Here is a 25,584-nt window from a genome sequence, read left to right as displayed (position 1 = left end):
GTTTGAGTTTCCTATTTTATATCTTAGATCACAAGCCCATGAACGAACTCTGGCTGGTCTACTTTTCAACTCAAAATGTGGACGCCAAAATGGAGTACAAGACCCAGGTGAAGGCACAGATTCAGAGTACCCCACATTCTACTTACTTTGCGGAAAGCTTTACCATGCTGTTGACCCAAGAGATCTCTATGACTTCCTTGCTTCTGCTGCTTAGACACATCCCCTATTCTGTCCTAATGCCGCTGGCTTTTTTTGGACACACACAATTATTCAATTTGTCCTATTACATTGGATAAACCCAGCCTATTATTCTATTGTGAAGCTTAGGCTGCTGTTTTGTCTTCTAGTAAATCTCTTTACAGCTAAATTTCCCTGCTGATTCAATCATGATGCCATCAAGTCCTTATCCAAGTCCAAAGAGGACAAAGGTAAGGTGAGTATGCATCCATCTGTCACTCAACAAATTTATGGAGAGTCTGCTATGTGCCAACATGGGGCTAGGTCCTAAGGATACGATGGAAAGCAAAAATTGGCATTCTCTGCTCTCACAGAATTTACCCTATAATGAAAAAAAAAACCAGTTAGATAATCACTCTAATTATTATATTAATACAAACTAGGTGTGCCTAAGGATAAGAATGTGGTTTTATGAGAGCATGTAACAAAGTAACCTGACTCAGAGGTGGGTCTTAAGAGAAAGTGACTCTGAAGGTTGAACAGAGTTGACTAAGTGAGGAGGAAAAGGGGGATACAGCAGATGGAGGGTACAGACAAGCATTGTCCCATTAGAAGACTTTCTTCAGACTATTTGTTAGTAAGCTGCTTAATTCGAGTACTGTGTAGCTTCCGTTTCTCCACCTTGTTTCAAAGGTTATTTTGAATGACGGACTAACTCTTCAAGGCCAAACTGAAGTCTAGTTCATTAATCGGTTCTTACAGAATCCACACTCTTGAAACCAGGAACATTTCCTAACTCGAGCCTTCTTGCAACATTCCCCCTTGTATGTATCCTTCAAAGTCAACAACTACATTTTCACAAACATCAGCTCTAAGTTTTCTTCACTTTCAAGATGCAATTTATCGAAACCAAAAGATTCAAGAATTCATTCAGGCAGCTAGAGTGGTATTTTTCCAAGTGTGATCCAAGGACCCAGTGGCATCAGAACCACCTGAGGTGCTTGTTAAACTGCAGACACCTGGGCACCACCTGCGACCACATGAATTAAGAGGTGAGAAGGCTCAGGAGTCTACACTTCACGAGCTCCCCCAAGTCACTCTTCCACTGCACTGGTTGAGAATTCCTGAGTTAGCTGTGTTCTCACAGCACTGACACTCACGTGGAGATTTAATCCCTGATACTGAATCCTCCTGCGGAGAAGGCAATGGCACCCACTCCAGTACTCTTGCCTGGAAAATCCCATGGATGGAGGAGCCTGGTAGGCTGCAGTCCATGGGGTCGCTAAGAATCGGACAGGACTGAGCGACTTCGCTTTCACTTTTCACTTTCATGCATTGGAGAAGGAAATGGCAACCCACTCCAGCGTTCTTGCCTGGAGAATCCCAGGGACGGGGAGCCTGGTGGCTGCTGTCTATGGGGTCACACAGAGTCGGACACGACTGAAGTGACTTAGCATAGCATAGCATAGCACTGAATCCTCCTGAGTTTGAAGTACATTGGAGTTGTCTGGCAAAAAGAAAGCAGGGTTTTGAAGGCAGAGACCTGGATTCAAATACGCTCTACTACTTGGTATCCAACTGAGCTTGGACAAGTCAGTTTTTCCAGGCCTCAGTTTCTTCTGTAATATGTGAATAAGAATGTCTATTTCAGAAGGATGCTGTGGCAATTAACCAGGAGAATAAGACAATGACAGAGAAAGCCTATCATTCTGGAACATTCATTGACAGCAAGCTGAATAAGACATGAGGCATGTGCTGCACACTATGTACGCCAGCATGAAGGAAACCATGTCCATCTCATTAATTTGTTTTTTGTTTGTTGCCCCTGTCCCTTGGTGGTTAAGGTATAAATTATTCTTGAAGCCTTTTCCAACCCTGAGCTGTTTTCTGTTAACAGAGTTCCACAAGAATTTTCACCTGCCCTTGAACCACTGTACATATGCCAAAGTCTGAACCTCAAGCATGGCTTCAACCTGGATCTTCTTCACCAGTCTTATCTCTCACCCACCTCCCCCTGAGTCTGAGCACCTAAGATCACACACTGGTTCCACTGCTTATTAGAATAAGGCCTTGGTGAAGTTACTTAAACTCTCTGTGCCTGAGTTTCCTCACCTGTGAAAGAGGGATAATAACTGTGCCGATTTCACCGGGATTTCCCAAGTATTAGATGGTAACTCAGGAAGCACTTGTGTTAGCTATTCTGTCACCGAGCCCACATGAGCAGCTGCTTCCTCTAAGTTCTCTGAAGGCTCACAGCTCCTCCTTCTCTGCTGCTGCTGCTAAGTCGCTTCAGTCGTGTCCGACTCTGTGCGACCCCACAGACGGCAGCCCACCAGGCTCCCCCGTCCCTGGGATTCTCCAGGCAAGAACACTGGAGTGGGTTGCCATTTCCTTCTCCAGTGATGCATGAAAGTGAAAAGTGAAAGTGAAGTCGCTCAGTTGTGTCCGACTCTTGGCAACCCCATGGACTGCAGCCTACCAGGCTCCTCCATCCATGGGATTCTCCAGGCAAGAGTACTGGAGTGGGTTGCCATTGCCTTTTCCTCCTCCTTCCCTCCAGACTGTCAATTTCCCTTTGCCTGCAATGTATTCCGCCTCTCCTCACTGCCACCCTCCACTCCTCCATGCTTAAATGTCATTCCTCTGAGAAGGCTGTAGGATCCACCCACTTCACTTAACAACTAGGTTAAGAACCCTTGTTAAACATTCACTCGCTCTGTACTTTTCCTTTGAGGCACTTATTATCATAATCCAATGTTTGTTCACCCCATTAAAATAGGGAGTGTCTTACACTGCTTCCTATCCACCCTGATACTTAGCACAATTCCAAGTCCATAACAGCACACATCATTTAAGTATCTGAGGAATGATGACGTCTTAAATCTGACTAGGCTCAATCTTTCTCTCTTGGGATTATAATAACCTCTGTCAGTCACTTTTCTGCCAAGGGGCAGAACTCTTCATTCCCTTTACTTTCTGGGGTAAGATTTTCAGAAATGCAAATCAAGGATTTAACAAATGGACTTGTGGCTGAGTGAGACTGCCAGGAACGTGTGTTGATTCAAGTTATTTTAGGTTTGCATTGCTCAGTACGGTAGCCATTACCGTCTGTGGCTACTGAGCACTTGCGATACTGCTAGCACAAAGTGCCATATGCTTAAATGTAAAATACACTCTGGATTTTAAAGACTTGGTACAAAAGAACATTAAATATCTTGTAATTTTTAATATTCATCACATGTTGAAATGACACTATTTTGGAAATATGGGGTTAAAGAAAATATATTATTATAAATTAATTTTACCTATTTTTTTTAACCTCTTTAAGCAGCTACCAGAAAACTGGCATATACGGCCTGCCTTGGGTTTCCATTGGATAATGCTGTTTTAGACTATATGCATGAAAGGTCTGTTGTATTTCACAACATCCCTCCATGTCTTCTCATTTTAATCCACAAAACATGCTTCAAATCCCTTGAGTATTCCTCAGTAATGGTATTTCTGATGCATAGGCTACTCCACCAGCCCTGTGAGCACATTTGATCCTTTTTAATAGGGTAGTTTCCTATAGTTGTATTTAATCTTGGGTCTCATCACATCAAATCCTAATACTGGAGACTTACCATCCTGTGGCCACTTTCTTTTTGCACTGTAAACATTACGGCTAAGAACACAAGATCTACAAGAGACCACCTGTTTTGGAGTCCTGGCTCTGCCACTTACTAGCTGTGCAACTTTGTTACTCTTAAAATCTCTGTGCCTCAGTTTCCTCAACTAAAAAATGGGGATAACAGTGTCTACTTCGTAGGGTTGAGAGTACTCTTTGACACTGGTAAAGCGCTAAGATGGTCTCTGGCACACAGTAAGCATTCAATAGGTAAGGACTCATTTCATGATTATACACCTCTCACCTTTCCCATCCACTCACATGTTCTCCTGTAACATTGGGTACCTCTCCTAGTGATGTTTTCTTTCCAAATCTGACATTTTACACTTCTAATTCCAAAGCTCTGCTACTCCCCAGCTCAGAGTAGCACTTGGGTAAGGTACTTCACTTCTCTTGATTTTTAGTTTGTCTGTAAATGAAAATGGCTATTGTCATCTTCCTTGCACAAGTCTGAACCACACAATGTATACAAAAGTTCCTTGCATGGTCCTTCCTACTTAATGGATGCTTCATTTGCATTTTCCGATTTGAAACGTGTGATCCTCACAACAGACCAGAAGATAGGTATTTTACAAAGAAGAAAACAGGATCAGGGAAGTCAAGATTTGCCCAAAGTTGCACAGACAGCTACAGGGCAGCGCCAATACTAGAACGAGGTTTCACTCTGAATCCAACGTTTTTTCATGAAATCTAAGCTGCTCTCCAAAAGCGTGAGCGCTGCTGCTGCTGCTGCTAAGTCGCTGCAGTCGTGTCCGACTCCGTGCGACCCCAGAGACAGCAACCCACTAGGCTCCTCTGTCCCTGGGATTCCGCTAGAACCTAATTAATTTATGCTGTTTATGGCATTCCAATAATATTTGAAAGATGCAGCAACCGGCAAACCTGTCCACTGAAACTGCAACAGAAGATCAAAATACAGATTTTCTGAATGCCATTACGAGGTCAAAGAACCCAAGAGCCGTAGAGTTGAGAGTCGTGGATTAAATTTCGGCAAACAAAACTGAGCCACGAGTTCCTCCTCTAGCACCCGCAAGGAAAGTAGGGGTGAGGAAATGCTACTGTTGGGCCTTCAGGAGGGCCAGGCGGCCCCCAGACCCGGAGGAGGCCACGGCCACGCCTGGCCGCCGGACCCTCCCCCTCGGATCTCCAGGCCCAGCGCTGCGCCCGCCCGCCCCTCACCTCCGGCTCCGGGCGCTCCGAGGCCATCACACAGCCCTCCCGCGCCGGCCCGGGCCAGAGACGATGCTCCGCTCCTGACCCCTGACCCGGAGGTCTCGCGACTGGCGGGGCCGGAAGTAAGTGGGAGGGTCGAGTTCTGGCTTTCTAATTGGCTGACTTGGGAACCGGAAGAGGAAGTGATTGACACCGCCCCCCCGCCGCCGCAATGCAGGTGAGGACCGGTTTGGAGCTAGTGACCGCTAACTAGCTTTGGGTAACGAGACAGAAAGTGGGCTGGCCGAGGAGAGAGTGAGGAGTTAGGGCTGAGAGGACGGGGTCGAGACCGCGACTGTGAGATAAGGGGACGCGCGATGGGGGCGAGGACCTTTAGAGAGGGATGGGGTGGAGCCCGGCTGACAGGAGACAGAAACTGCAGTTAAGTTGGGACGGAGAAGGCAGCACTGTCTTGCTAGGGTGTGGAAAAGGATCAAGTTGTAATTTGGGAAGGTGCAGTCCAAGAAAGATGGCTGAAGAAAGAGGTGGATTGGGCTCGGGCTCAGGCCCCAGCCTAGGCTGTTGGATGTCGACAGAACAGAGAATCTGTAATTGGAGAGAAGCCCGGGGGTGGAAGGAATTGTGGGACCGTGGTGGCCAGAAGCCAGACTAGATAATGTGAGACCGTGGGTGGAACCCGGCTCCTGTCCTGCACGTTCGGGGTTTTGCAGTTTTGCTTCATTCTTCCTAGTGTGTACCCCTAGTAGTTAAAGGGTGAAATGAGATAAAACTGGAGATCGTAGACGTAAAGGAAATGCCATGAAGACCCCTCCGCTTTTAATATAGTTTGCCTAGTGCTTAGGGGCCTGTGCAGCTTTGTTGTTGTTTTGTTTCGGTTTTCATTTGTCACTGTTTGTTGCACAAGAGTAGTTGTCAGTACATCAGTGGCACCCCACTCCAGTACTCTTTGTCTGGAAAATCCCATGGACCGAGGAGCCTAGTAGGCTGCAGTCCATGGGGTCGCCAAGAGTCGGACACGACTGAGCGACTTCACTTTGACTTCTCACTTTCATGCATTGGAGAAGGAAATGGCAACCCACTCCAGTGTTCTTGCCTGGAGAATCCCAGGGACGGGGGAGCCCGGTGGGCTACCATCTATGGGGTCGCACAGAGTCAGACACGACTGAAGTGACTTAGCAGCAGCAGCAGCAAGCTTGAGAAAGGGGCACAGGAATATTGGTACAGCAATAAAGTGAGTGCAGGTTGATTTAGCAAGGAAGAGGTTGAAACAGCAAATGCTGAGGGAAGAGGAAGGTGGGGGTGGCAGAGGTGGTGACCGTGGCAGTATTCAGAGGAGCCTTCCTGTGTAGGTAGGTTTTCAGAGATTATGTCATTGCCAAGGAGAGCCAGGTTCACAAGGCAGGTTCTAGAACAGAGGACGCCAGAGGATGTATGCTGCTGAGGTGTCCCAAACATAATAAATCCCAGGTATTACATCTGGTGAAAATTGTCCAATGAGGGAGAACAGAGAAAAACCAAGCCTAATATAGGGAAACAGTCACGCCTGGATTAAAAGCAATGAGAGGAAGGAATCAGTAGGTAAGAGGAATTGCAGTCAGATGAATGGGTTTAAAGGTCTAAGGGTTGATGCTATCTGTGATCCTAACACCAAATACAGTAAACAACCTGACTCTCCCTGTGCCAATGAGATTCTGTGTCACTGTACTGGTGTTGCACACTGTCACCCTGGCTTTTCAGCCTTCTTCTATATGCATCATCCTTACACTTATCTGAGTAACCAACCTATTACTGTTGGCTCAGAGGGAGGAAAAACAGCTTGAGGCATCATTAGACGCACTGCTGAGTCAAGTGGCTGATCTGAAGAACTCACTGGGGAGTTTCATTTACAAGCTGGAGAACGAGTATGACCGGCTGACCTGGTAAGAGTTGCCAGGGCAAGCTGGGGAGGGCTCCATGGGTGGGCTAGGCCCCCTGCTGGATAGGGTATCTCCAGCATGTATCACTTTGCCAACATCTTTTGATTTAGAAAGAGCTGGGTTTCCCAACATTTAACACTGAAGTTGGCCTTGGGCCCCAATTGTATGGGAAGTAGAGAAATGCCCAATTTCTCAACCCAGGTTCTTTCTAGCTTTTGATTCTCCCTGTTTGACTTCTCCAGGATGAGGTCCTCCTGCAGTGGGTCCTCCCACTGCAGTATTCATACTGGATTTCTTGCATGGGTGTTGCCAAGTCTTTTAGGTCCAATCTACTCAGAAAGTTTGGATCTGGAAAGGGATCTTTTACCCAGTTTCTGAAGTTCTAGTGATTAATAGTGTAGCCATCATTCCTATTTTGCCATTGTCCAGGGATAAGTTCTAAGACGCACTGTGGGTTCCCGAAACTATGATAATACTGAATCCTTTTCTGTATATACTGTGGGTTTTTTCTTTTTTTTCCTATACTACTTGTGTGGGTAGCGTATACAATATGGATATGCTGGACAAAGGGATGATCAACATCCCGGGTGGGACAGAGTGGGATGAAGCAAGATCTCATCACGCTCCTCAGAACACCTCCCAGTTTAAAAACATGGATTGTTTATTTCCTGGATTTATCATTTAATATTTTTGGACTGTGGTTGACCACAGGTAGATGAAACCTCAGAAAGTGAAACTTAGGATAAGTGGGGACTGCTATAATAACCTGTCTTTTTTCTGCATCTGTGTCAGAAATTCAAAGTGTATCCCTCTTTTTAACCCCATAATCCCTGTGAGCCAGTCTAGTTCTTGCCCAGGCCAGTGTAGGGCTGTGAGTGTTTTGGGGGTAAGTCTGGTTATTCCTAGTCCAAGGGACCCTTTTGAGGCTCCTTTACCAGGAACATTCTGACATCTTCTTACCACCACCAGGCCATCTGTCCTGGACAGCTTTGCCTTGCTTTCTGGACAGCTGAACACTCTGAACAAGGTCTTGAAGCATGAAAAGACACCACTGTTCCGCAACCAAGTCATCATCCCTCTGGTGTTGTCCCCAGACCGAGATGAAGATCTCATGGTAAGAGGAGGAGAGGGATGCAGCTTAGGAAACAACGTTCTTACGTGAGGACTGACAGCACAGTGGTTGGTTTCTATTCTAGAAATTTTGAATATGCAATAATGTATGGCAATAAGTGGGGGCTACATTTTGGAGGCCTTGCTTTTTGTCCTTCTGGAGTTTGGGAGAACCACTCCCAAAGAGTGCTAAATTAACCTGAGGCCTACAGCACCAAGATAAAGACCTTTTCCCTCTTTCCTCCACCTCCTGTCTCGAGCAAAACGTTTGTTTTTTGTAACCTTTCCTAGTTCAATCTTTGATTAAAATGTGGCAGAGAGGGGTTTATCCTTAGATCTGGTAGAGATGGGGTGTGAGTAGATAGAGTTGAAGGATGGAATGAGGGGAATGGTGTCTTAGGAAGCCAGATATTATTAGTCTCAGGTTGTGTTTTCCCTGAAAATGCAGTGTTTGCCTGTGGAAGGAACTATGTGTATATCAGGCCAGAATTGAATCTTCTTGGAGTCCACAGTAGGATCAATAAAATCTGTGTGTTACAGAGGCAGACTGAAGGACGGGTACCTGTTTTCAGCCACGAGGTGGTCCCTGACCATCTGAGAACCAAGCCTGACCCTGAGGTTGAAGAGCAAGAGAAGCAGCTGACCACAGATGCTGCTCGCATTGGTGCTGATGCAGCGCAGGTTGGACTGAGTCACTGCCCTGCTGCCCTACACCCTCGAGTTTTACCATGAGAAGCTGAGTATTCCCACTCCTGTATTGTAGGGTATGGCAGTTGGTTATGCCTCCATTGCCCCTGAAATAGCTCAAAGAAGAAACTTTCCTGTAATCATTTCTTGCTTGCCCTAATTTCTGTACAAACTTACATGTGTTACAGAAACAGATCCAGAGCTTGAACAAAATGTGCTCAAACCTTCTGGAGAAAATCAGCAAAGAGGAACGAGAATCAGAGAGTGGAGGTATGGAGGGATTGGTGGCAAAGTGGTGGGGGAATGAGGGATAAGATCATTGGAATAGGAAGGGTGGTGTAGGTAGTGGTGAAATGAGGATGCAGGGATGTGCTGTTTAGCCAAGGGTATGCATCTATTCTGTTGGCCTTCTATATTTCAGGCCAGCGCTGGGGCAGGTGGAGAAAGGAGCAAAGGGAGAAGGGCGAATTCTGAGATAGTCATGGGGGTCCTCTGGCTCTTCCTCTGGGTTGCCAGGAAGTCTGGATGCTACCGAAGTCAGAACTCCAAGCCCTGGCACTCATACTGGTGCTAAACGAAGTCCAGGGCCAGAGGCATACCTCAGGGTCTCCACTTACCTTGCCTTTCAGGTCTCCGGCCGAATAAGCAGACCTTTAACCCAGCAGATACCAACGCCTTAGTAGCAGCTGTTGCCTTTGGAAAGGGGCTTTCTAACTGGAGGCCTGCAGGCAGCAGTGGTCCTAGCCAGCCAGGCCAGCCGGGAGCTGGAACAGTCCTCGCAGGAGCCTCAGGATTACAGCAGGTGCAGATGGCAGGAGCTCCAAATCAGCAGCAGCCAATGCTCAGTGGGGTGCAGATGGCCCAAGCAGGTCAGCCAGGTAAGGTGACAAAGATTGGCTTGGTGACAGACCTTGAGCAGGGATGTGAAAATAAACTGGGTTATCTGCCACACTTCCCCCTTACCCCATCCCCAGGGCTGGAGAGATTCTCCTTTTCTCTCTTGGACTGTGACCTGGAAAAAAACTCTTGAGAGTGAAAGTCCCATTTGAGACTCTGTTAACAGACACCAGACAATGAGAAAGAACTTTGACTGAAATTGCCCTTAGCTACCCTTCTGTCCCCTTTAACTTTGGGTAGGTGTATTGTCAGTGTCTCACCCTAGGTATTAGGATCATTGGGTAGGTGTGTTAGGAATTGACAAGCAGGCAGGTTTTCCAGTGCTATGCGTATTCCTTGCTCTGTATACTGTCTCTTCTGCTCACTCTTAGTAATTATAAGAACAGTCTGGAGGAGTTTGGATATAAGCAGCTAGAAGAAATATTTTCTTCCAAGCTGTCTAGGCAAAGGGACAAGCTCTCTTTTTCTATTAGGGGAGGAGCAGGAACCTCCAGGGATGTGTTCCAGCCCTTCCCACTATTCCTCGTCCTGACCATCTTCAGGTAGAGGGCTGGGCAGGGAGCCGTACCTCAGCCTTGTCACCCAAGGTCAGATGCCACAGATTCTGAGCTGATGGAGGAGGTGACAGAAGGGAACCTGGGAGGCAGCACTTCTGATTTATGATGAACATCTGACTATGCTTCAGGTATCTTTCTTCATGTTTTTTTTAGGGAAAATGCCAAGTGGGATAAAAACCAACATCAAGTCGGCTTCCATGCATCCCTACCAGCGGTGAGTGTGAGTGGCAACCTCCACTCCCAGGTGTTCTTTTCAGAGTTGGGCAGTGAAACTGCCTTTTGCCCAAAGCTGACCTGGATGGGTACAATGAAAAGAACACAGGCTTTCGGCCACAGACAGATCCCATCTCCACTGCCAACTAGCTGTGTCACCTTGGGCAAGTGACCTACTTTTTCTGAGCCTGTTTTCTGGTTTATAAATGATGATAATACCTACCTCATAGGGTTGTTGTGAGGATTAAAATGGGAAAACGATGTAAAACACTTAGCACAATCTATGAAATAATGAGTATTCAATAAATGAGAGTTTCTCCAGCCACTTCTTCCCACTGTCCCCTCCTCAGTCCTCGATCCAGAACTTGCCCTGATCTGAGACTGCTTCATGTCTGTGGTGAGCTGATGGACACAAGATCGTGGACCGCTCAGCTTTGTTTGAAATCCTGTGCTTATTCTGTGCTGCCAGAGATGGTGACAGCTTCTGTGTCCCTAGAGGCCCACTGCCTCCACAGGCCTGGCTTCCCAGATTCCAGCCTGGCCATCTCTCCAGGCTGCAGGTGACGAGGCCTCTGGGCTGAGACAGACCATCCACTTACAAGTCTGGAGAAGCTTGGGCCTGCTCTACTCTCCATCCTCTCAGAAGCCAGTTCAGCTCTCATCTGGGAAATAGTCAGAGTCCCCTATCCTTTACCCAACCCTGGGCCTGTGAGGGAAGATGTTGAAGTCCCAGTAGATGGGAGCTTCCTCAGGAAGTGGCTCTGCCAGGCAGGGCTACATGAGAAAGAGTTTTGTGAGCATGTGAAAATATCCCTTGTTCTCCAGACCTTTTTTTTTCTTTCATATTTTGGAGGGAAAGAGGAATTGCACCTCACACCGTCTCTCGTCATGGTTGAGTCATCCTCAAAGTATGCCTGGTTCCTGGGCTCAGTTAGCATGGCTTTTCTCCAGTCCATAGAGCCAGTAGTTCCAATAAGGGTCAAGTGGATGGTGGGAGGTGGCAGCCGCCAGCACTTTTGCCTGCTTCTATAAAGCTGGAGAGGAGAGTGGGCTTGGGTCACCAGCTTAAGCTGCCTTTCTTGGCTCTCCTTTGCAAGCAAGGGCAGGAGTTGAGTCAGCAGAAGTAGACCAAAGGATTGCTCTGAATAAAGTTATTTAAGTTGATGACCACTGTGTCAGGGTTATCTACAGCAGGTAAATTGAGAGAGCTATGTGGGGATTGGAGACTACATGTCAGAGACTTTCAAGGTTGCTGCAAGGCAATATTTGTAAAAATTTTACTTATTTATTTGGCTGTCCTGGGTCTTAGTTGCAGCCTGCAGGATTTTTGGTTGCAGCAGGTGAACTCTTAATTGCAGCATATCGGATCTAGTTCCCCAGCCAGGGAGCAAACCCAGGCCCCTTACAATGGGAGCTCAAAGTCTTAACCACTGGACCACCAAGTCCCAAGGCAATTCTTGTTTGTTCTCCAATAAAAAGTTTTCTTAGGTTTTTTGTTTTTTTTTTCTCTTATCTGTAGGTTTGATCTAAAAGTCCTGAGAGGTAATAAAATGGCCTGCTCATTCCTCCCAGCTGCCTTTTTTCTGTTCTCTTCTGTCACGTATTAGTACTTAGGTATTTGTTCAGTGCCAGGCAGGACTCTGCCAGGCTGTGGCAGCAAAGGACTGGAAAAGCAGTCACAGATGTCACATCCATTCTAGTTCCATCACGACCAGAAATGTGTCCACACATTTTCTCTCACTGATCATAGTACACAGAGCGTGGAGAGTCCTGCCGTCAGCTCTGAGGCAGTGTCAGGGGTTTTCCCCACTACAGCAGGGCTGCCTTAGCGATCTGTCAGCCTACTCACCTGTTCCTTCTCCTCTCTTCCGTTTGCACTGGAAATACCCGAGCTCACTGTCACATTGGATAGGATTCAAGGTGTGTGTCTCCAAAACCCCTGGAGTAGCTTGGTGACCACTGTCCTTTATTCCACCCAAAGATTCCTTCCTGTTGAAAGTTTCTTAAAAACTTTCAAACCTATTGAAACCAACCCCAAGTGTCTTTGTTGTCTCAGACTAATAGCAATGTCATTCCCAAAGTACTATTTGAAATGGATTCCTTGCCCTCCCAGAGTTGAAGTGCCCTCCTGTCCCAAGAGGAGCATACTCAGGACCCCACCTCCATCTCATGCCCTTAAGCAAACCGTCCTTACGTCTGTATTCCCTCTGAGAGGACATGCTCTCGTTCCCAGCGTCCCAACCCCGGGTCCTCTGGAGTGCACAAACCTAGCAGCGTCACCAACTGTGGGGCTCATACAGCCCAACAAGTGTCTCAGTGGAGAGCATCTCCCACCCCTAACACTCATCCCTAACGGAGGGTATAGAGAGAATACTACAGAGTTTCAAGAAGAGCACATTGACCTGCTGCCCCCTTGCTCAGGTTTAAGATAAAAAGATGGCACTCTTCCTCCCTTCTGGTAGTGTTGTCCAGTTTCTGATGTTTCTGTTTTGCCTGGGGCCTGTGCTTGCTTCTACTCTTGGGGAACCAGGGAAAATGAAATTAGGACACACCATTGTCTCCCAGGTGTGTGTCTGGGATGGCGAAAGAAGCAGCAGCTGTTAAACTTAAGTGCAGCACAGAGGTCATCCTGTTGAAGGTGGAGGCTTACTGCATCGGTATTTGCATGACACCCATTGCTAGGACCGCCCCCTCTCCAGCTCTGCCCTGAGGCTGGGACTCTCATTGCTGAACCTCTCTTTTGCACGTTGCCCCAGTCACCCTGTTTTCTTCCTCTGCTGATGTCTATTGCTGCCCTACCTAGTTAGGTCATGTAACTTGACCTTGCACTTTCTTGGGAAACAGTCAAGGTAGATAGGTTTCAGCTAAGTGCTCCTTCAAACTCCATAATCAGTCCTGGTGTTTGGACTGAACCAGAGCCGGTATAGTGCCCACCTCCTGTCCTGCTGTTGAAGGGAAGAAGCTGATCTCTGCAGGAATGCCCTAGTGCAAGGCCAGTCCCTTTCCCACCCCCTTCCCACCTCCCCCAGGCAGCTGGGAACAACCTCTCCCTTTGTCTAAACTTCTTGTACAGAATAATCCTCCTTATGGACAATGTATTCTCTGTGCCTTGTGGACACAGGAGCCGTGTGAGCTGATCCCAGCACCAGGCAGGACGGGGGCGGAATCCATCCAAAGGCCACTTTAGATCAGCTCCTGATTACTGTCTAGAGAAACCGCCAAGGGATGTACGTTTTCTCCCATCTGTTCCAAGTTGTGGGGGTTAGCCTATTGAAGTTTAGCAGTGGGCCAGGAGTAAGGCTGGGGGCTGTGGTCCCTTTGTGATTCAGTCTGGAGGGTTCACTGTACCAACTTATGGAGGCTCAATGTGGCTCTGGCCTGACAGCCTTGAACACACAGAGGCTAACATTGGGAAAGAGTTTACCACCCTGCAGGTGGGGCTTTCTAACTGAAACTCCAGTCATTGCTTCAAGATGTATTTTGTCCTACGGGACAAATTTCCTCTCTTCTTCCCTTTAGCTTCTGTCTCTTACTTTCTACTGAGGCAGGTTCTGGCTCTCTGTTGTCACCTCTTGATCAGCTCACATGCTTTCAAGATATCACCTACCATATGTACATGGCAGTTCCCCCAAGTACACAATGGACAAGGCCCCTGACTTCCCTGGGCCTGTTTTCTCACCTGGGTGCTCCCAGTGATACTTCCTAGCTTTCAAGTCTCTGGCAGTGATTCTGAAGCCTGTATATCCCCAGGCATTTTTCATTTTCCTCATCACATGACTATGTTATGATAGGCAAAGTTTTTCTTAGACTGGCCTGCCAATCCCTTGAACCCCTCCAAACTGTTCCTAAAGTTCCCTGTCACCTGCAGCTTAAAATACAGACCTCCCTCTAGAGCACTTCCCTAAAATTATTTCCTAACTTGCACTAGTTCTTTATTAAAAGTTACAACAGAGATAAATGCATTGAATGCCAGAGGTCACCTTCCCACTCAGGCATCTCTTTCTCTCCTCTGGGCAAGATAAATGTACCAGAGATTCCCCCACCTAAAGACAGCAAATTATACTTTTCCACATGATAACCTTCCCCATGGAATTGAATCCAAGGCACCACGGGCTGCTCCCCTTCCTGTGTTTCCTCTGCCATGTCATTCCCTTCCCTGCTGTTGCCCAAATTTCCCTCCTTCATGGTCATTTTGATAATTAATCTTCCGTGGCCCACAACCCATGTGTAGACCATCCTTGTTCTTTTGTACTCATTTCTCTAGGCCGCACACATTTTCATGACCCTGGTTAGTATCCTTCCGTGTTAATCCTTGAGCCCACGTCACCACTCACTTGACTCTCGGCCATGCTCTTGAAATACAGAGGCTACCACCACCATCTTCCTTCACGCCCCGTACTCACTCTTTAGCCCCACTTCCACTCTTCCTCAGGAACTAGCCTGTCTCAGATCACTGTTGACCTGAGAGCTAAATCCAGACTTTTTCCAGTCCTTCTGTCTCTTACTTATCTCCATGGTTTTAAACAGTGCTGGCCATTGCTCCTCCACCTTCTCCCCTTCACCGACTCCCACTTCTCTGACCATCCCTTCTCTGCAGGTTTTGGCCTTCTGTCCCTCTGTCTGCTTCTTGAATGTTGTTATTCTCCAGGACTCTGTTGTTAACCTTCTTTTCTAATTCTACTTGCTGTCTCTGTGACCACCACCTTTATGTACATAACTCAAACAAGTTTTATCAGACAGCCCAGACCTCTTTGCTGACCTGCAGATGCCTATTGCGTATTTCTGCCCCTATGATCCACAAATACCTCAGGTTCTGAATGTGTCAGTCCAATCATCTTTCCCTTCCAACCTGTTTCTTTTCTAGTATCCTAGGTGTGACCTAAGCCAGGTCTATGGAAACTGTCCTAAACACTTCCCCACTCTGTGTCCCAGCACCGCCCCACCCCCCACTCAGTCAGATACAAATCCTGTCAATTCTGCCTCCCCAAGATCCATCCATCCTGCCTTGTAGTTTAGGCCTGGAGCCTCGCCTTAAAAGTATTGTTTGGATGCCCTGCATCCAGGCTTGCCCACTCCAACTCATCTTCCATGTGGCTGCCAGAGATTTGTGCAGATCTGATCACATTCAGTTCAGTTCAGTTCAGTCGCTCAGTCGTGTTTGACTCTTTGCGACCCCATGAATCGCAGCACGCCAGGCCTCCCTGTCCATCACCAACTCCGGAGTTCACTCAGACTCACATCCATCGAGTCAGTGATGCCATCCAGCCATCTCATCCTCTGTCGTCCCCTTCTCCTCCTGCCCCCAATCCTTCCCAGCTTCAGAGTCTTTTCCAATGAGTCAACTCTTTGCATGAGGTGGCCAAAGTACTGGAGTTTCAGCTTGAGCATCATTCCTTCCAAAGAAATCCCAGGGCTGATCTCCTTCAGAATGGACTGGTTGGATCTCCTTGCAGTCCAAGGGACTCTCAAGAGTCTTCTCCAACACCACAGGTCAAAAGCATCAATTCTTCGGCGCTCAGCCTTCTTCACAGTCCAACTCTCACATCCATACATGACCACAGGAAAAACCATAGCCTTGACTAGACGGACATTTGTTTGCAAAGTAATGTCTCTGCTTTTGAATATGCTGTTTAGGTTGGTCATAACTTTCCTTCCAAGGAGTAAGTGTCTTTTAGTTTCATGGCTGCAGTCACCATCTGCAGTGATTTTGGAGCCCCCAGAAATAAAGTTTGACACTGTTTCCACTGTTTCTCCATCTATTTCCCATGAAGTGATGGGACCAGATGCCATGATCTTCGTTTTCTGAATGTTGAGCTTTAAGCCAATTTTTTCACTCTTCACTTTCACTTTCATCAAGAGGCTTTTTAGTTCCTCTTCACTTTCTGCCATAAGGGTGGTGTCATCTGCATATCTGAGGTTATTGATATTTCTCCCGGCAATCTTGATTCCAGCTTGTGTTTCTTCCAGTCCAGCATTTCTCATGATGTACTCTGCATAGAAATTAAATAAGCAGGGTGACAATATACAGCCTTGACGTACTCCTTTTCCTATTTGGAACCAGTCTGTTGTTCCATGTCCAGTTCTAACTGTTGCTTCCTGACCTGCATACAGATTTCTCACATTACTGATCACATTACTCCCTTGATTAAAGTCCTTTTGATAGTTTCCTTCTTATGGTTCTCAAACTGGGGTCCACATACTGGGCAGGTTGGTAGGGGCAGTGAGCCAGGCATACTGAATGTTATAGGGTAGAGCTCATCCTAGCTGCCCATTTTACTCGAGGGTAAGTAACTTAAACAAAATGCAGAATTATCAGGCATGCAGTAAGGAGTAAGCAGACTTTGGGGAATTACCACTAGTCCGAAGGGTTTCATACTAAGCTGCTAAATTCTCTGGGGATATTTATTCTTTTTTTTACATTTATTGCAGCAGACAAGTTTGAAAAACAGCTTAAATTTCCTGGAAAAGCAAGTCGAGATTTTTGTCATCTAGCTCCCTGACTTCTCCCAACTTAATTTGTGTACTGTCCTGCCACCCAATCTATTCCCATGTTGTACAAATTGCTTGATGTTTCCTGAATGTAACTCTCTTTGGCCTCCCATACCTTTATTCCCACTGTTCCCTCCGCACAGAACATTTTATCCCATCGTTCGGTGATGAATATCCAATTTTCTTTCGAAATTCAGCTCACAGGTCACACTCTGAAGCTTTCCGAGAAAGCTGTCTGTCCATAGCCCAGTGCCATTTCCACTAGGTGTGGTCAATGACCTGCTCTTTTATGCTGTACATTTGTACCTTGTACAAACTTATCCTAGCTCCTGCTGCTCTTTATTGCCCCCCCAAGTTCAAGCACCCTGCACTGTCAAAGGGTGAATCCAGTTCTTCTATCTGAGAGCTATATTTTCTTCTGCAAGAAATGTGCATGCCTGGCATACATGGCATCTGGCCCACTGTAAACACTTTAAGTGGTCGCTGCTGCTATTACTGTTGTTATTTGGTTGACCTTGGAGAGAGAGTATAATCTAGCATTTTGGTTAAAAGAGCATTTTCTAGTGCCGGGTTGTTCAGTTGCTTAGTCGTGTCTGACTCTTTGCAACCCCATGGACTGCAGCATGCCAGGTTTCCCTGTCCTTCAGTATCTTCCAGAGTTTGCCCAAATTCATGTCCATTGAGTTAGTGATGCTATCTAACCATCTCATCTTCTACAGCCCCCTTCTCTTCCTACTCTCAATCTTTCCCAGAATCAGGGTCTTTTCCAGTGAATCAGCTCTTCACATCAGCTGGCCAAAGTGTTGGAGCTTCAGCTTCAGCATCAGTCCTTCCAATGAATATTCAGGGTTGATTTCCTTTAGGTTCAAATTCTAGCTGTGCCACCTACTAGCTGTGTGGCCTTCAGCGAGTTACTTTACCTCTCTCTGCCTCAGATTCCTTATTTCTAGGGATGATAATACTAGTGGCTATTTCACAAGGCTTCTGTGAAGTTTAAATATATTAATACATACAAAGCACTTAGGATAGTGTGCCTGACAATAGTAGAAGCTCAGTAAATATTAACTATCCTCAGGGTAGTGTCTGAAAGTCTGCTGTCAGCAATTGTTGCTTCAATCAATCATTGACCAGTCCCTCTGTGCGGAGGTAACTCTTCCTCCCTCTGTAGCTCATCTGTGCTCATAGCTACGTTCACACTAGGAGAGACTCTCCATGCACATTTAATCCCCCACTGTGTGCAGAGCAGACACTGGAACATTTCTGCATTGGCTTGCCTGAAGCAATGAGTCATTTCCAGATCTAGTTGTGCGAACTTTCTTTCTCCCTCTTAGTTGTCTATTAAAGCCCAGTTTGGTCTCCTAAACTGTGATTTTGAGTTGAGACCATATGACAGGCTTCCTCACTGGCAGTGTTCCTTTTCACCCCTTCTAAGTTCTATCTGTTCCCTGTCCACACCATTTGAAGACCCAGTTCCAGTCTGCCCACATCTCATCTAAAGGGGGGCCTTCACCATTCAGAGGTCTCCCTGTGCAGCTGGGATGTGTTCTTCTCTGTCCCTGCTCACTCAGTCCAGGCTTAGGTCTTCATCAGTGGCTGTGTGATCCACTGGTTATCGCACACCAGAGCTCCATGCTTGCTCTCTTCCCTTCACAGTCACCACCAGTCCTTTAGGCCTTGTTTTGCCATGGCAACTCCATGGTTCTTGTCACTATACTCTAAGCTATGGCCAATACCTGCGGACTAGGTGCTGTCTCACACCTCCATGCCTTAAACATGCTTTGCTCTCTCCTTGGTGTGTCTGCCCTCTCTTTTTCTTGCTCCAACCTCCTGTTCACCTAGGGAACAATTCGTCCTCCCAATAGCACCTACTCCTGTGAAGTCTTTATCACTTCCTCCCTTTTACAGTTGACCATTCTTAAATTATACCCGACCTGGAGATGGTGACTGCAGCCATGAAATTAAAAGACACTTACTCCTTGGAAGGAAAGTTATGACCAACCTAGACAGCATATTAAAAAGCAGAGACATTACTTTGCCAACAAAGGTCTGTCTAGACAAGGCTATGGTTTTTCCAATGATCATGTATGGATGTGAGAGTTGGACTGTAAAGAAAGCTGAGCGATGAAGAATTGACACTTTTGACCTGTGGTGTTGGAGAAGACTCTTGAGAGTCCCTTGGACTGCAAGGATATCGAACCAGTCCATCCTAAAGGAGATTGGTCCTGGGTGTTCATTGGAAGGACTGATGTTGAAGCTGAAACTCCAGTACTTTGGCCACCTGATGTGAAGAGCTGACTCATTTGAAAAGACCCTGATGCTGGGAAAGGCAGGAGGAGAAGGCGATGACAGGATGAGATGGTTGGATGGAATCACCGACTCAATGGACATGAGTTTGGGTAAACTCTGGGAGTTGGTGATGGACAGGAAGGCCTGGCGTGCTGCGGTCCATGGGGTCACAAAGAGTTGGACATGACTGAGTGACTGAACTGAACTGGACATTTATCCATTATGTGACCTTAGGCAGATTACTTTACTTCCAAGACCCTTGATTTCCACCTCCTAAATTGGTGCTATAATCCCATAATATGCTCAGTGAAAGGTACCTTCCACTTAGCATATTTAAAATTCAACTTAAGTAGCTCTTACTTTACTATAGGATAAAGTCCAAGCTTCTTAGAAGGGCATATACAAGGCCTGCCAGGCATATAGTCAGCACTGAAATGCCAACACTGTTCTCCTTCCCCTGAGCAATCCCTTACACTCTCCTGAGAAATCTTGTGTTTATCACATAGCATGTTAGACTATTTTGATTACAACATAGTACAATTAAACTAGCTTAACTGAAAAAAAAAGAGAGACCCAATGGATTTGGGTTATACAGATGGGGAGTTGAAGGGCGACTGGCTCCAGGCAGGTCAGGGGCTCGGTGTTGTCTCAGCTCTGTCTCTGCATTTCTCTACTCTACTACATATAGCTCATCTCGTGGAAGAACTCTCCTGTTGCTTGGATTCTGTGCCATTAGAAGCACTGAGGGAAATGGAGAGAACACCATGACTAAAGCACCAGTGGGGCTGGGCAGAAATTCCATAAAGGAAATGAAAGCAGGGGGATGGGAAAGTATCTGAATGCAACCGGACTTAAAGCTACAACAGTCCACTGTGTGTGGTTTTATCTCTGCAGACAATTCACAGATATCGTCCCCCACGCCCCAGCCCCCACCACAACCAAACCCCATCCTTTCTCCTAAACTTACAGTACTGTGTTTCAGATTGCCTGTGGAAGGGGCCATCTTTCCTCAAACTCAGGATATCCCAAACTGCATTCACTCCCTCCATCCTGCTCCACAGGGTTATCCAGCTTGCCAGCCTGGCTGTCAGTTCTGGTCCCATCCCCTCTTCTCCCTTCTTGCTCCATTGCCCTAGGTTAGGCCCTCACCGTGTCACACCTGTGCCTCTGAGCTGGTCTCTTTGCTGGCCTCCCTTCCTCTGCCTTCCTCTTGATAATCTCACTGTCACCAGGTTTTTCTTTGTAAATAACAATGGGGATCATACCAACCCCTTAAAAATCTCCAGGGACATCTCAGTACAAACAAAACTCCTCTTTCTTTCATTCAAAACACTTCATGATTTGGAGCCATCTACTTTTTAACCTAGCATATGAAGGCCTTTCATTCACTGGATCCTTTCACCAAATAGAACTGCTTCCAGTTCCCTGCTCCTGTCCTTTTCTTCCCTCCATCCACCCCTTTGTCCATGCTTTTTCCTCAGCTTGAACCATCTATGTTACTTCCACCTCACTTGCTGTGTCACCTTGAGAAAAAATCCTTCGCCCTTTCTGATTCCATCCTTTCCCCATCTGTTCAGCAGTGATCACAGTACTTGCCTTAGAGGACTGAACCATAAAAGCATATGGGAAGCAGCTGGCCCCATGCTTGCCAGAGAAAGTGTTGTATTTTCTCTCTCCCCCTTTTGGCCTTTCTCTCACATCTTCCAGATCTTGCTAACTCTCTTTCGTCCACCTTGATAACCTCCCCTGGTTTGTCCCCTCACCAAAAGCCTTCCCTTTTCTCTCTCCAGAACTCTTCTAGCACATTTTATCACAGCCCTTTCCCCCAAACTGAATTTTTTTTTAAACCTCAGTTCAGTGAACACTGAACAATACTCATAGGGTGTTGGCACTGGCTACCTACAACAGATCAGGCTTTGTCTCCCTGACCTCTCACGGGTTCAGGCAGCCCCCCAGTTCAGATAGTATGATGAGTGTTTGCATGCAGTCTCTCTCTTCTGCTGGCTGGATGTCCTTCCTTCAGCCAAGGTCCCAACCTTAGGCAGAGGACACCAGCGAGCTGACTGAGGCCCATGGACATGCAGAATCATTAACCGACAAGCCCTTCCCCTCATCTTCATTCCTCTGTCCTCAGGTTGCAGCCCTCCCCTCAGCTCCTCTGTGCGGATACAGTTAGAAAGTGCCCTTTGTCCCTTACAGGTGGGGAAGGGAGAAGCTCGACATAGGCCCCGGGAGACTGCTTCCATTTCTACCTGCTACTCCTGTGGCCTCTCAGCCTCTGACCCTCAGTACCTGTTGTTCTCAGCCATTTCGCCTGTCGCCCCCATACCCTGTTCCCTCCACTGCTCCACCGGCTCCCTTGCAGGCGCATACAGATAATACCTTTTACCATTTTTTTTTTTCCTGCTTCTTTGATCCGGTTTCCCTTTAGATTTTTTTTTCCCCAGAAACACATAAAACCACATGATCATGGAAATAAGAGTTGTTAGAGTTCAGTTCATACAGATGGTGGTTTTCAGACTGAACCCTTGGAGAAGGTAAATCAGTAGTTTATCTTCTGGGGAGAGAGAATGGAGAAAGGCCCATGTGAGTGAGGTGTGAGTCAGAGAGGGTGGGGCCCAGGGGAAGTTGTCACCTCACTTCCCTTTAGTCAGGAAGGCTCCATGAATTTCAGGGGGAGTTTCAGCTGTTGGACTTGGTATTCTTCCCTACCCACATACACATCTGGCCTTTATCCTTATCAAGAACGACTTCCTGGACTCTTTCAGCTTCTCCAGTTTATCAGCCTGCCTCCGGTGTAGGTAGCGTCCCATGGACCCTCTTACCTCCAAGATCTTCCACCAGCTTCCCTGCAGGTTCTAAGTGGTCCCATTTCCTAGCAGTGCATTGACAGACTTACCCTTCTTTTCTGTATATTTCAGCCTATAAGCTGTTTTCCTGAGCCAAAGTCTAAACCCTGTGTGTGCCGTATCTCATTGTCTTCTACACAGCACATAGACACGCTTAAGCCTCTTTCCATTAAAAACAACCCTTAGAGGAGCAGTGGATTACCCTGAGCCCAGCAAAATGGAGCTAGAGGCCATGAGTAGATATACCCGTCCAGTGAACCCAGCTATCTTTCCCCGTATGACTGTGGTGCTGTTGGCCGCTGACATGTTCTTCACCTCCTGGTTCTTTGTTTATAAGGTCACCTCCACCAAGTACACTTGGGATATCTACAAAGAACTCCTCATCTCTTTGGTGGCCTCACTCTTCATGGGCTTTGGAGTCCTCTGCCTGCTGCTCTGGGTCAGTGTCTTATGTCTGAGCTCCCAAGGGTTTCAACCAAGGGTCCTCACTGAGTCCTTCCTTTGGTAAATTAATTTTTGGTTTTTGTTTCTACTATTGCTGGAAGTATCCTACCTGCTGCTCACAGTAAAGGCATATATGTGAAAAAACAAAATCAAAACCTTTAGAATCAATCTGGAGGTGAGAGTCAGGCACTGATATTTTTAAAACTCTCCAGATGATTCTGGTGTGCAGCCAGGGCTAAAAAAGATAAACAGCTAAATCCAGACTTTGTAGCAGGCCATACAGAGCTCTTCATGACTGACTCCTGCCGACGTTCCCCCCTTACCCATTCGCCCTCTGGACTGGAGACTCCCCAGAACTCCCCATGCGGGCCATACCTCCTGCTTCCGTACCTTCACACACATGCTTCCATCCGCCTGAAAACGTCTCCCTGCCTTCTTTAACACCCAGCTTTGGTGTAATTTCTATGAAGCCTTCAAGAACTAACCCCCACCTTGGAGTAAGGTGCCCCCCCGCCCCCGCAACCCCTGCTGCTCTCTTAACCCTCTTGGTTTAACTCACCACTTGCTATTGTAACTGTTAATTTATCTATCTGTCTTCTTTTCTAGACTGTGAATATTTTTCAGGAACCCCAGTGCCTTGGAGAAGCCATTTGGTAGGACCTGGTTTGGTGGTCTATATCAGATATTTGAAGGTGTTTTCTCCTAGGACTAGGACTGGAACTGAAGGAAGTGAGTCTTTGGGCGTGTTCATGTCGTCAGTGGGCATTTCCTGAGGGCTTGCTATGGTCATTCGTCAATACCAGTGTGGTCCAGGTGACTAATGGATAGTGGAAGATCTCTCTCTGTGCCAGGTGGCACAGTGGTAAAGAATCCTCCTGCCAAGGCAAGAGATGCGAGAGATGTGGGTTTGAGTCCTGGGTTGGGAAGATCCCCTGGAGTAGGAAAGGGCAGCCCACTCCAGTTTTTTGTCTAGAAAGTCCCATGGACAGAGGAGCCTGGTGAGTGACAGTCCATGGGGTCGGAAAGAGTTGGACAGAATTGAGCACAGCACCCACACACACATCTCTACCATATTTAACCTCAGGAACTGTTTCATCATTTATAACAGTCTGCTTTGTTTGTCTCTAGATGGACACTTAGTCTAAACCTCTCAATAGTGCTCTCCAAACAGTGCTTTGCACAGTTTATTTAGGAAGTATTTGTTGAACGAATGCTCATTAATCGACATACAAGAATATACCTTCTTGCTTCACCCCTTGGCTATGAAATGTCGAGGTAGAAACAGTGCTGAGTACTTTACCTGGGTCATCTCCTTTAATCTTCACAATCTAATGAGATAGGTGCTGTTGGAGGTTCAGCCACTTAACATTAAGTCATGTAAGTACTAACTGGAGATTTAAAATCAGGTCTTTGGAGTTAGGTGTGACCCCCAGGGCTACTGAAGTATACCTAAAACAATAAATATTTATTGACTCAACTGATACTGTCATCCCAAGGCAAGTAGAAAAGCTTTTGAATTCTTACTGTCTTCCCCACTTGACTCTGGGTCCCTCGACCTCTCTTCCCCTTCTCATTTCTCATTCACTCTAATACTCTGCAAACACTGTGGAGGGGCAGATGAGTCCAACATTGGTCAGATACTAGAGGTACAGAGACAACCAAAATATTGGTCCTTGCTGAGAAGAACTTACAGTGAAGGGGTATGCAGATAATTGCATTGCAGGAGATTGTGAAAGCAAAGGGAGGGACTGCTTTATTGCCTGGAAAAGCTGCTTTTATCTTGAGTTAGGAGACAGGGCTTGGAGGTGTGGGTGTATATGAAAGATGCTGATATCCTTGGGGAACAGTTAAAGCATAGGATGTGGCCCAGGAGAATGCGGGGAGGCTGAGGACCAGATCAGATAGGCCTTCAGGTACAACGCTAATTAGTCTGAGCTTTTTGAATATCTGAATTCTCTTGCCATTTCCTTTCAAGGGTAGGTACTGGTAGGTACTCTGTGGACTGGATCAGAACTGTACTTTGGCTCTGACCTCTTAACTCTAAGACTACACTTCCACATAGCTTGTTGTTGTTCAGTGGCTAAGTGTCTGACTCTTGTGACCCCATGGACTGTAGCCCACCAGGCTTCTCTGTGCATGGGATTTCCCAGGCAGGAATACTGGAGTGGGTTGCCATTTCCTTCTCTAGGAGCTCTTTCCTAACCAAGGATCTCCTGCATTGGCAGGCAGGTTCTTTACTGCTGCAGCACCAGGGAAGCCCCTCCACAAAGCTGCATTCCACTGCTGATGAACACATTGTTTCTCCCAAACCGCCACCTCCTCTGAATTCCACGTGTACATCAGACAGTCCTGTGCACAGTTACTGATCACTGTGTGCAGTTATTAGCACTGATCCCGGAGCTGCTGGAGATACAGATTTCATTTTGCTGAAACCTAGTCCTCAGCCCCAGTGGTTCTGTAGAGTTGGTGAGTGTATGGCGTGAGGGGGGTTCAGGGAGCCGGATAGACAACTAAGTGTACAGAGTAAGACTAGCTGTCTCAGGGAAACCTCCAGTGTCTATTTTTCCAACCCTGTCAGTTTCCAGACCTTCTTGGGTGAGGGTGCTCTCTCACCTGCCCCCCCCCCCCCCCACCACGCACCAAGTACCCTCTCTCACTGGCTGCCAGTGTGAAGTGATTTGGCTAGACAGTAAACCCCATGTGGGGACAGCATCTGCCTTGTTCATTGATGTGCCACCAGCAATTAAGCCCATCTTGCACGTGGTAGGTGGTCAGTAATAATGTGGATATTTACTAACACAGGTCTGATAGTAGCCTCCTCAAAACTCTTTGGTTTCTCCTCTGCTTCCAGAATAAACCAAACTGCTCCATTTGGCCTTCAACATTCAGCCACAGCTGGCTTCATTTCCCCTTTTTCCTTTCACAACCTTGAAGAGGCCAGCGTAGCCAGTGATTCATTAATTTCCCCTGCCCCGGGCTACTTGTATTCTCCCACCTCCGGTCCACACGGTCCTCTCAACAACTCCAAAGGCTGGGCTCACCCAAGTTTATAGGATGGTAAGGAAGCTTTCCCCACACAGCGGCTCCCTGGGCTGAGACCTTCCCACCGACCGAGTCCA

The 25,584-nt window shown here is 47.0% G+C and overlaps 3 protein-coding genes across 22 annotated transcripts in view; 2 read left to right on the top strand and 1 right to left on the bottom strand.

Annotated features, from left to right (window-relative positions):
- Nucleotides 1-5,126, bottom strand: part of SZT2 (SZT2 subunit of KICSTOR complex) — a 52,780-nt gene extending 47,654 nt beyond the window's left edge. For 5 of the 6 annotated variants that reach the window (XR_015157496.1, XR_015157499.1, XR_015157503.1 and 2 more), the window contains exon 1: nucleotides 5,024-5,125. Coding sequence is in view for 2 of the 6 variants with exons in the window: in XM_086383470.1 (XP_086239596.1) it covers nucleotides 5,024-5,050 (27 nt within the window). In the remaining 4 variants the exon portion in view is untranslated. Of the gene's footprint in view, nucleotides 1-5,023 lie in introns of all 6 variants that reach the window. The other variant, XM_086383496.1, reaches the window with a different exon arrangement.
- MED8 (mediator complex subunit 8) lies at nucleotides 5,051-25,347 on the top strand. 15 transcript variants are annotated; one of them, XR_015157514.1, is made up of 9 exons: nucleotides 5,051-5,234; nucleotides 6,818-6,936; nucleotides 7,903-8,047; nucleotides 8,584-8,724; nucleotides 8,919-9,000; nucleotides 9,360-9,608; nucleotides 10,338-10,398; nucleotides 23,072-23,194; nucleotides 24,691-24,931. XR_015157514.1 is itself a non-coding variant. In XM_086383567.1 (9 exons), exons 1-8 carry the CDS (start codon nucleotides 5,229-5,231, stop codon nucleotides 23,076-23,078), a joined length of 810 nt encoding a protein of 269 aa, XP_086239693.1. In that variant the 5' UTR covers nucleotides 5,051-5,228; the 3' UTR covers nucleotides 23,079-23,118; nucleotides 25,317-25,347. The 15 variants fall into 15 exon arrangements, 12 of the variants coding, with proteins under 12 accessions (XP_086239693.1, XP_086239684.1, XP_086239675.1 ...); XM_086383567.1 differs by lacking the exon at nucleotides 24,691-24,931 and adding an exon at nucleotides 25,317-25,347 and having other exon boundaries at nucleotides 23,072-23,118; XM_086383558.1 differs by lacking the exon at nucleotides 24,691-24,931 and having other exon boundaries at nucleotides 23,072-23,284.
- LOC147375165 (dolichyl-diphosphooligosaccharide--protein glycosyltransferase subunit TMEM258-like) lies at nucleotides 21,014-25,347 on the top strand. Its single transcript, XM_086383785.1, has 4 exons — nucleotides 21,014-22,460; nucleotides 23,072-23,118; nucleotides 24,691-24,931; nucleotides 25,317-25,347. The coding sequence occupies exons 1-3, from the start codon at nucleotides 22,239-22,241 to the stop codon at nucleotides 24,788-24,790; spliced, it is 369 nt and encodes a 122-aa protein (XP_086239911.1). The 5' UTR covers nucleotides 21,014-22,238; the 3' UTR covers nucleotides 24,791-24,931; nucleotides 25,317-25,347.
- Nucleotides 25,348-25,584: the final 237 nt, after the last annotated feature.

Source organism: Bos grunniens, chromosome 3, assembly GCF_055505025.1.
Source record: "Bos grunniens cultivar Pamir isolate PY7600 chromosome 3, Bosgru_T2T1.0, whole genome shotgun sequence".
Lineage (NCBI taxonomy): Eukaryota > Metazoa > Chordata > Mammalia > Artiodactyla > Bovidae > Bos > Bos grunniens.
Note: the sequence above shows the minus strand (reverse complement) of the source record. Positions and strands in the feature narration are given on the sequence as shown.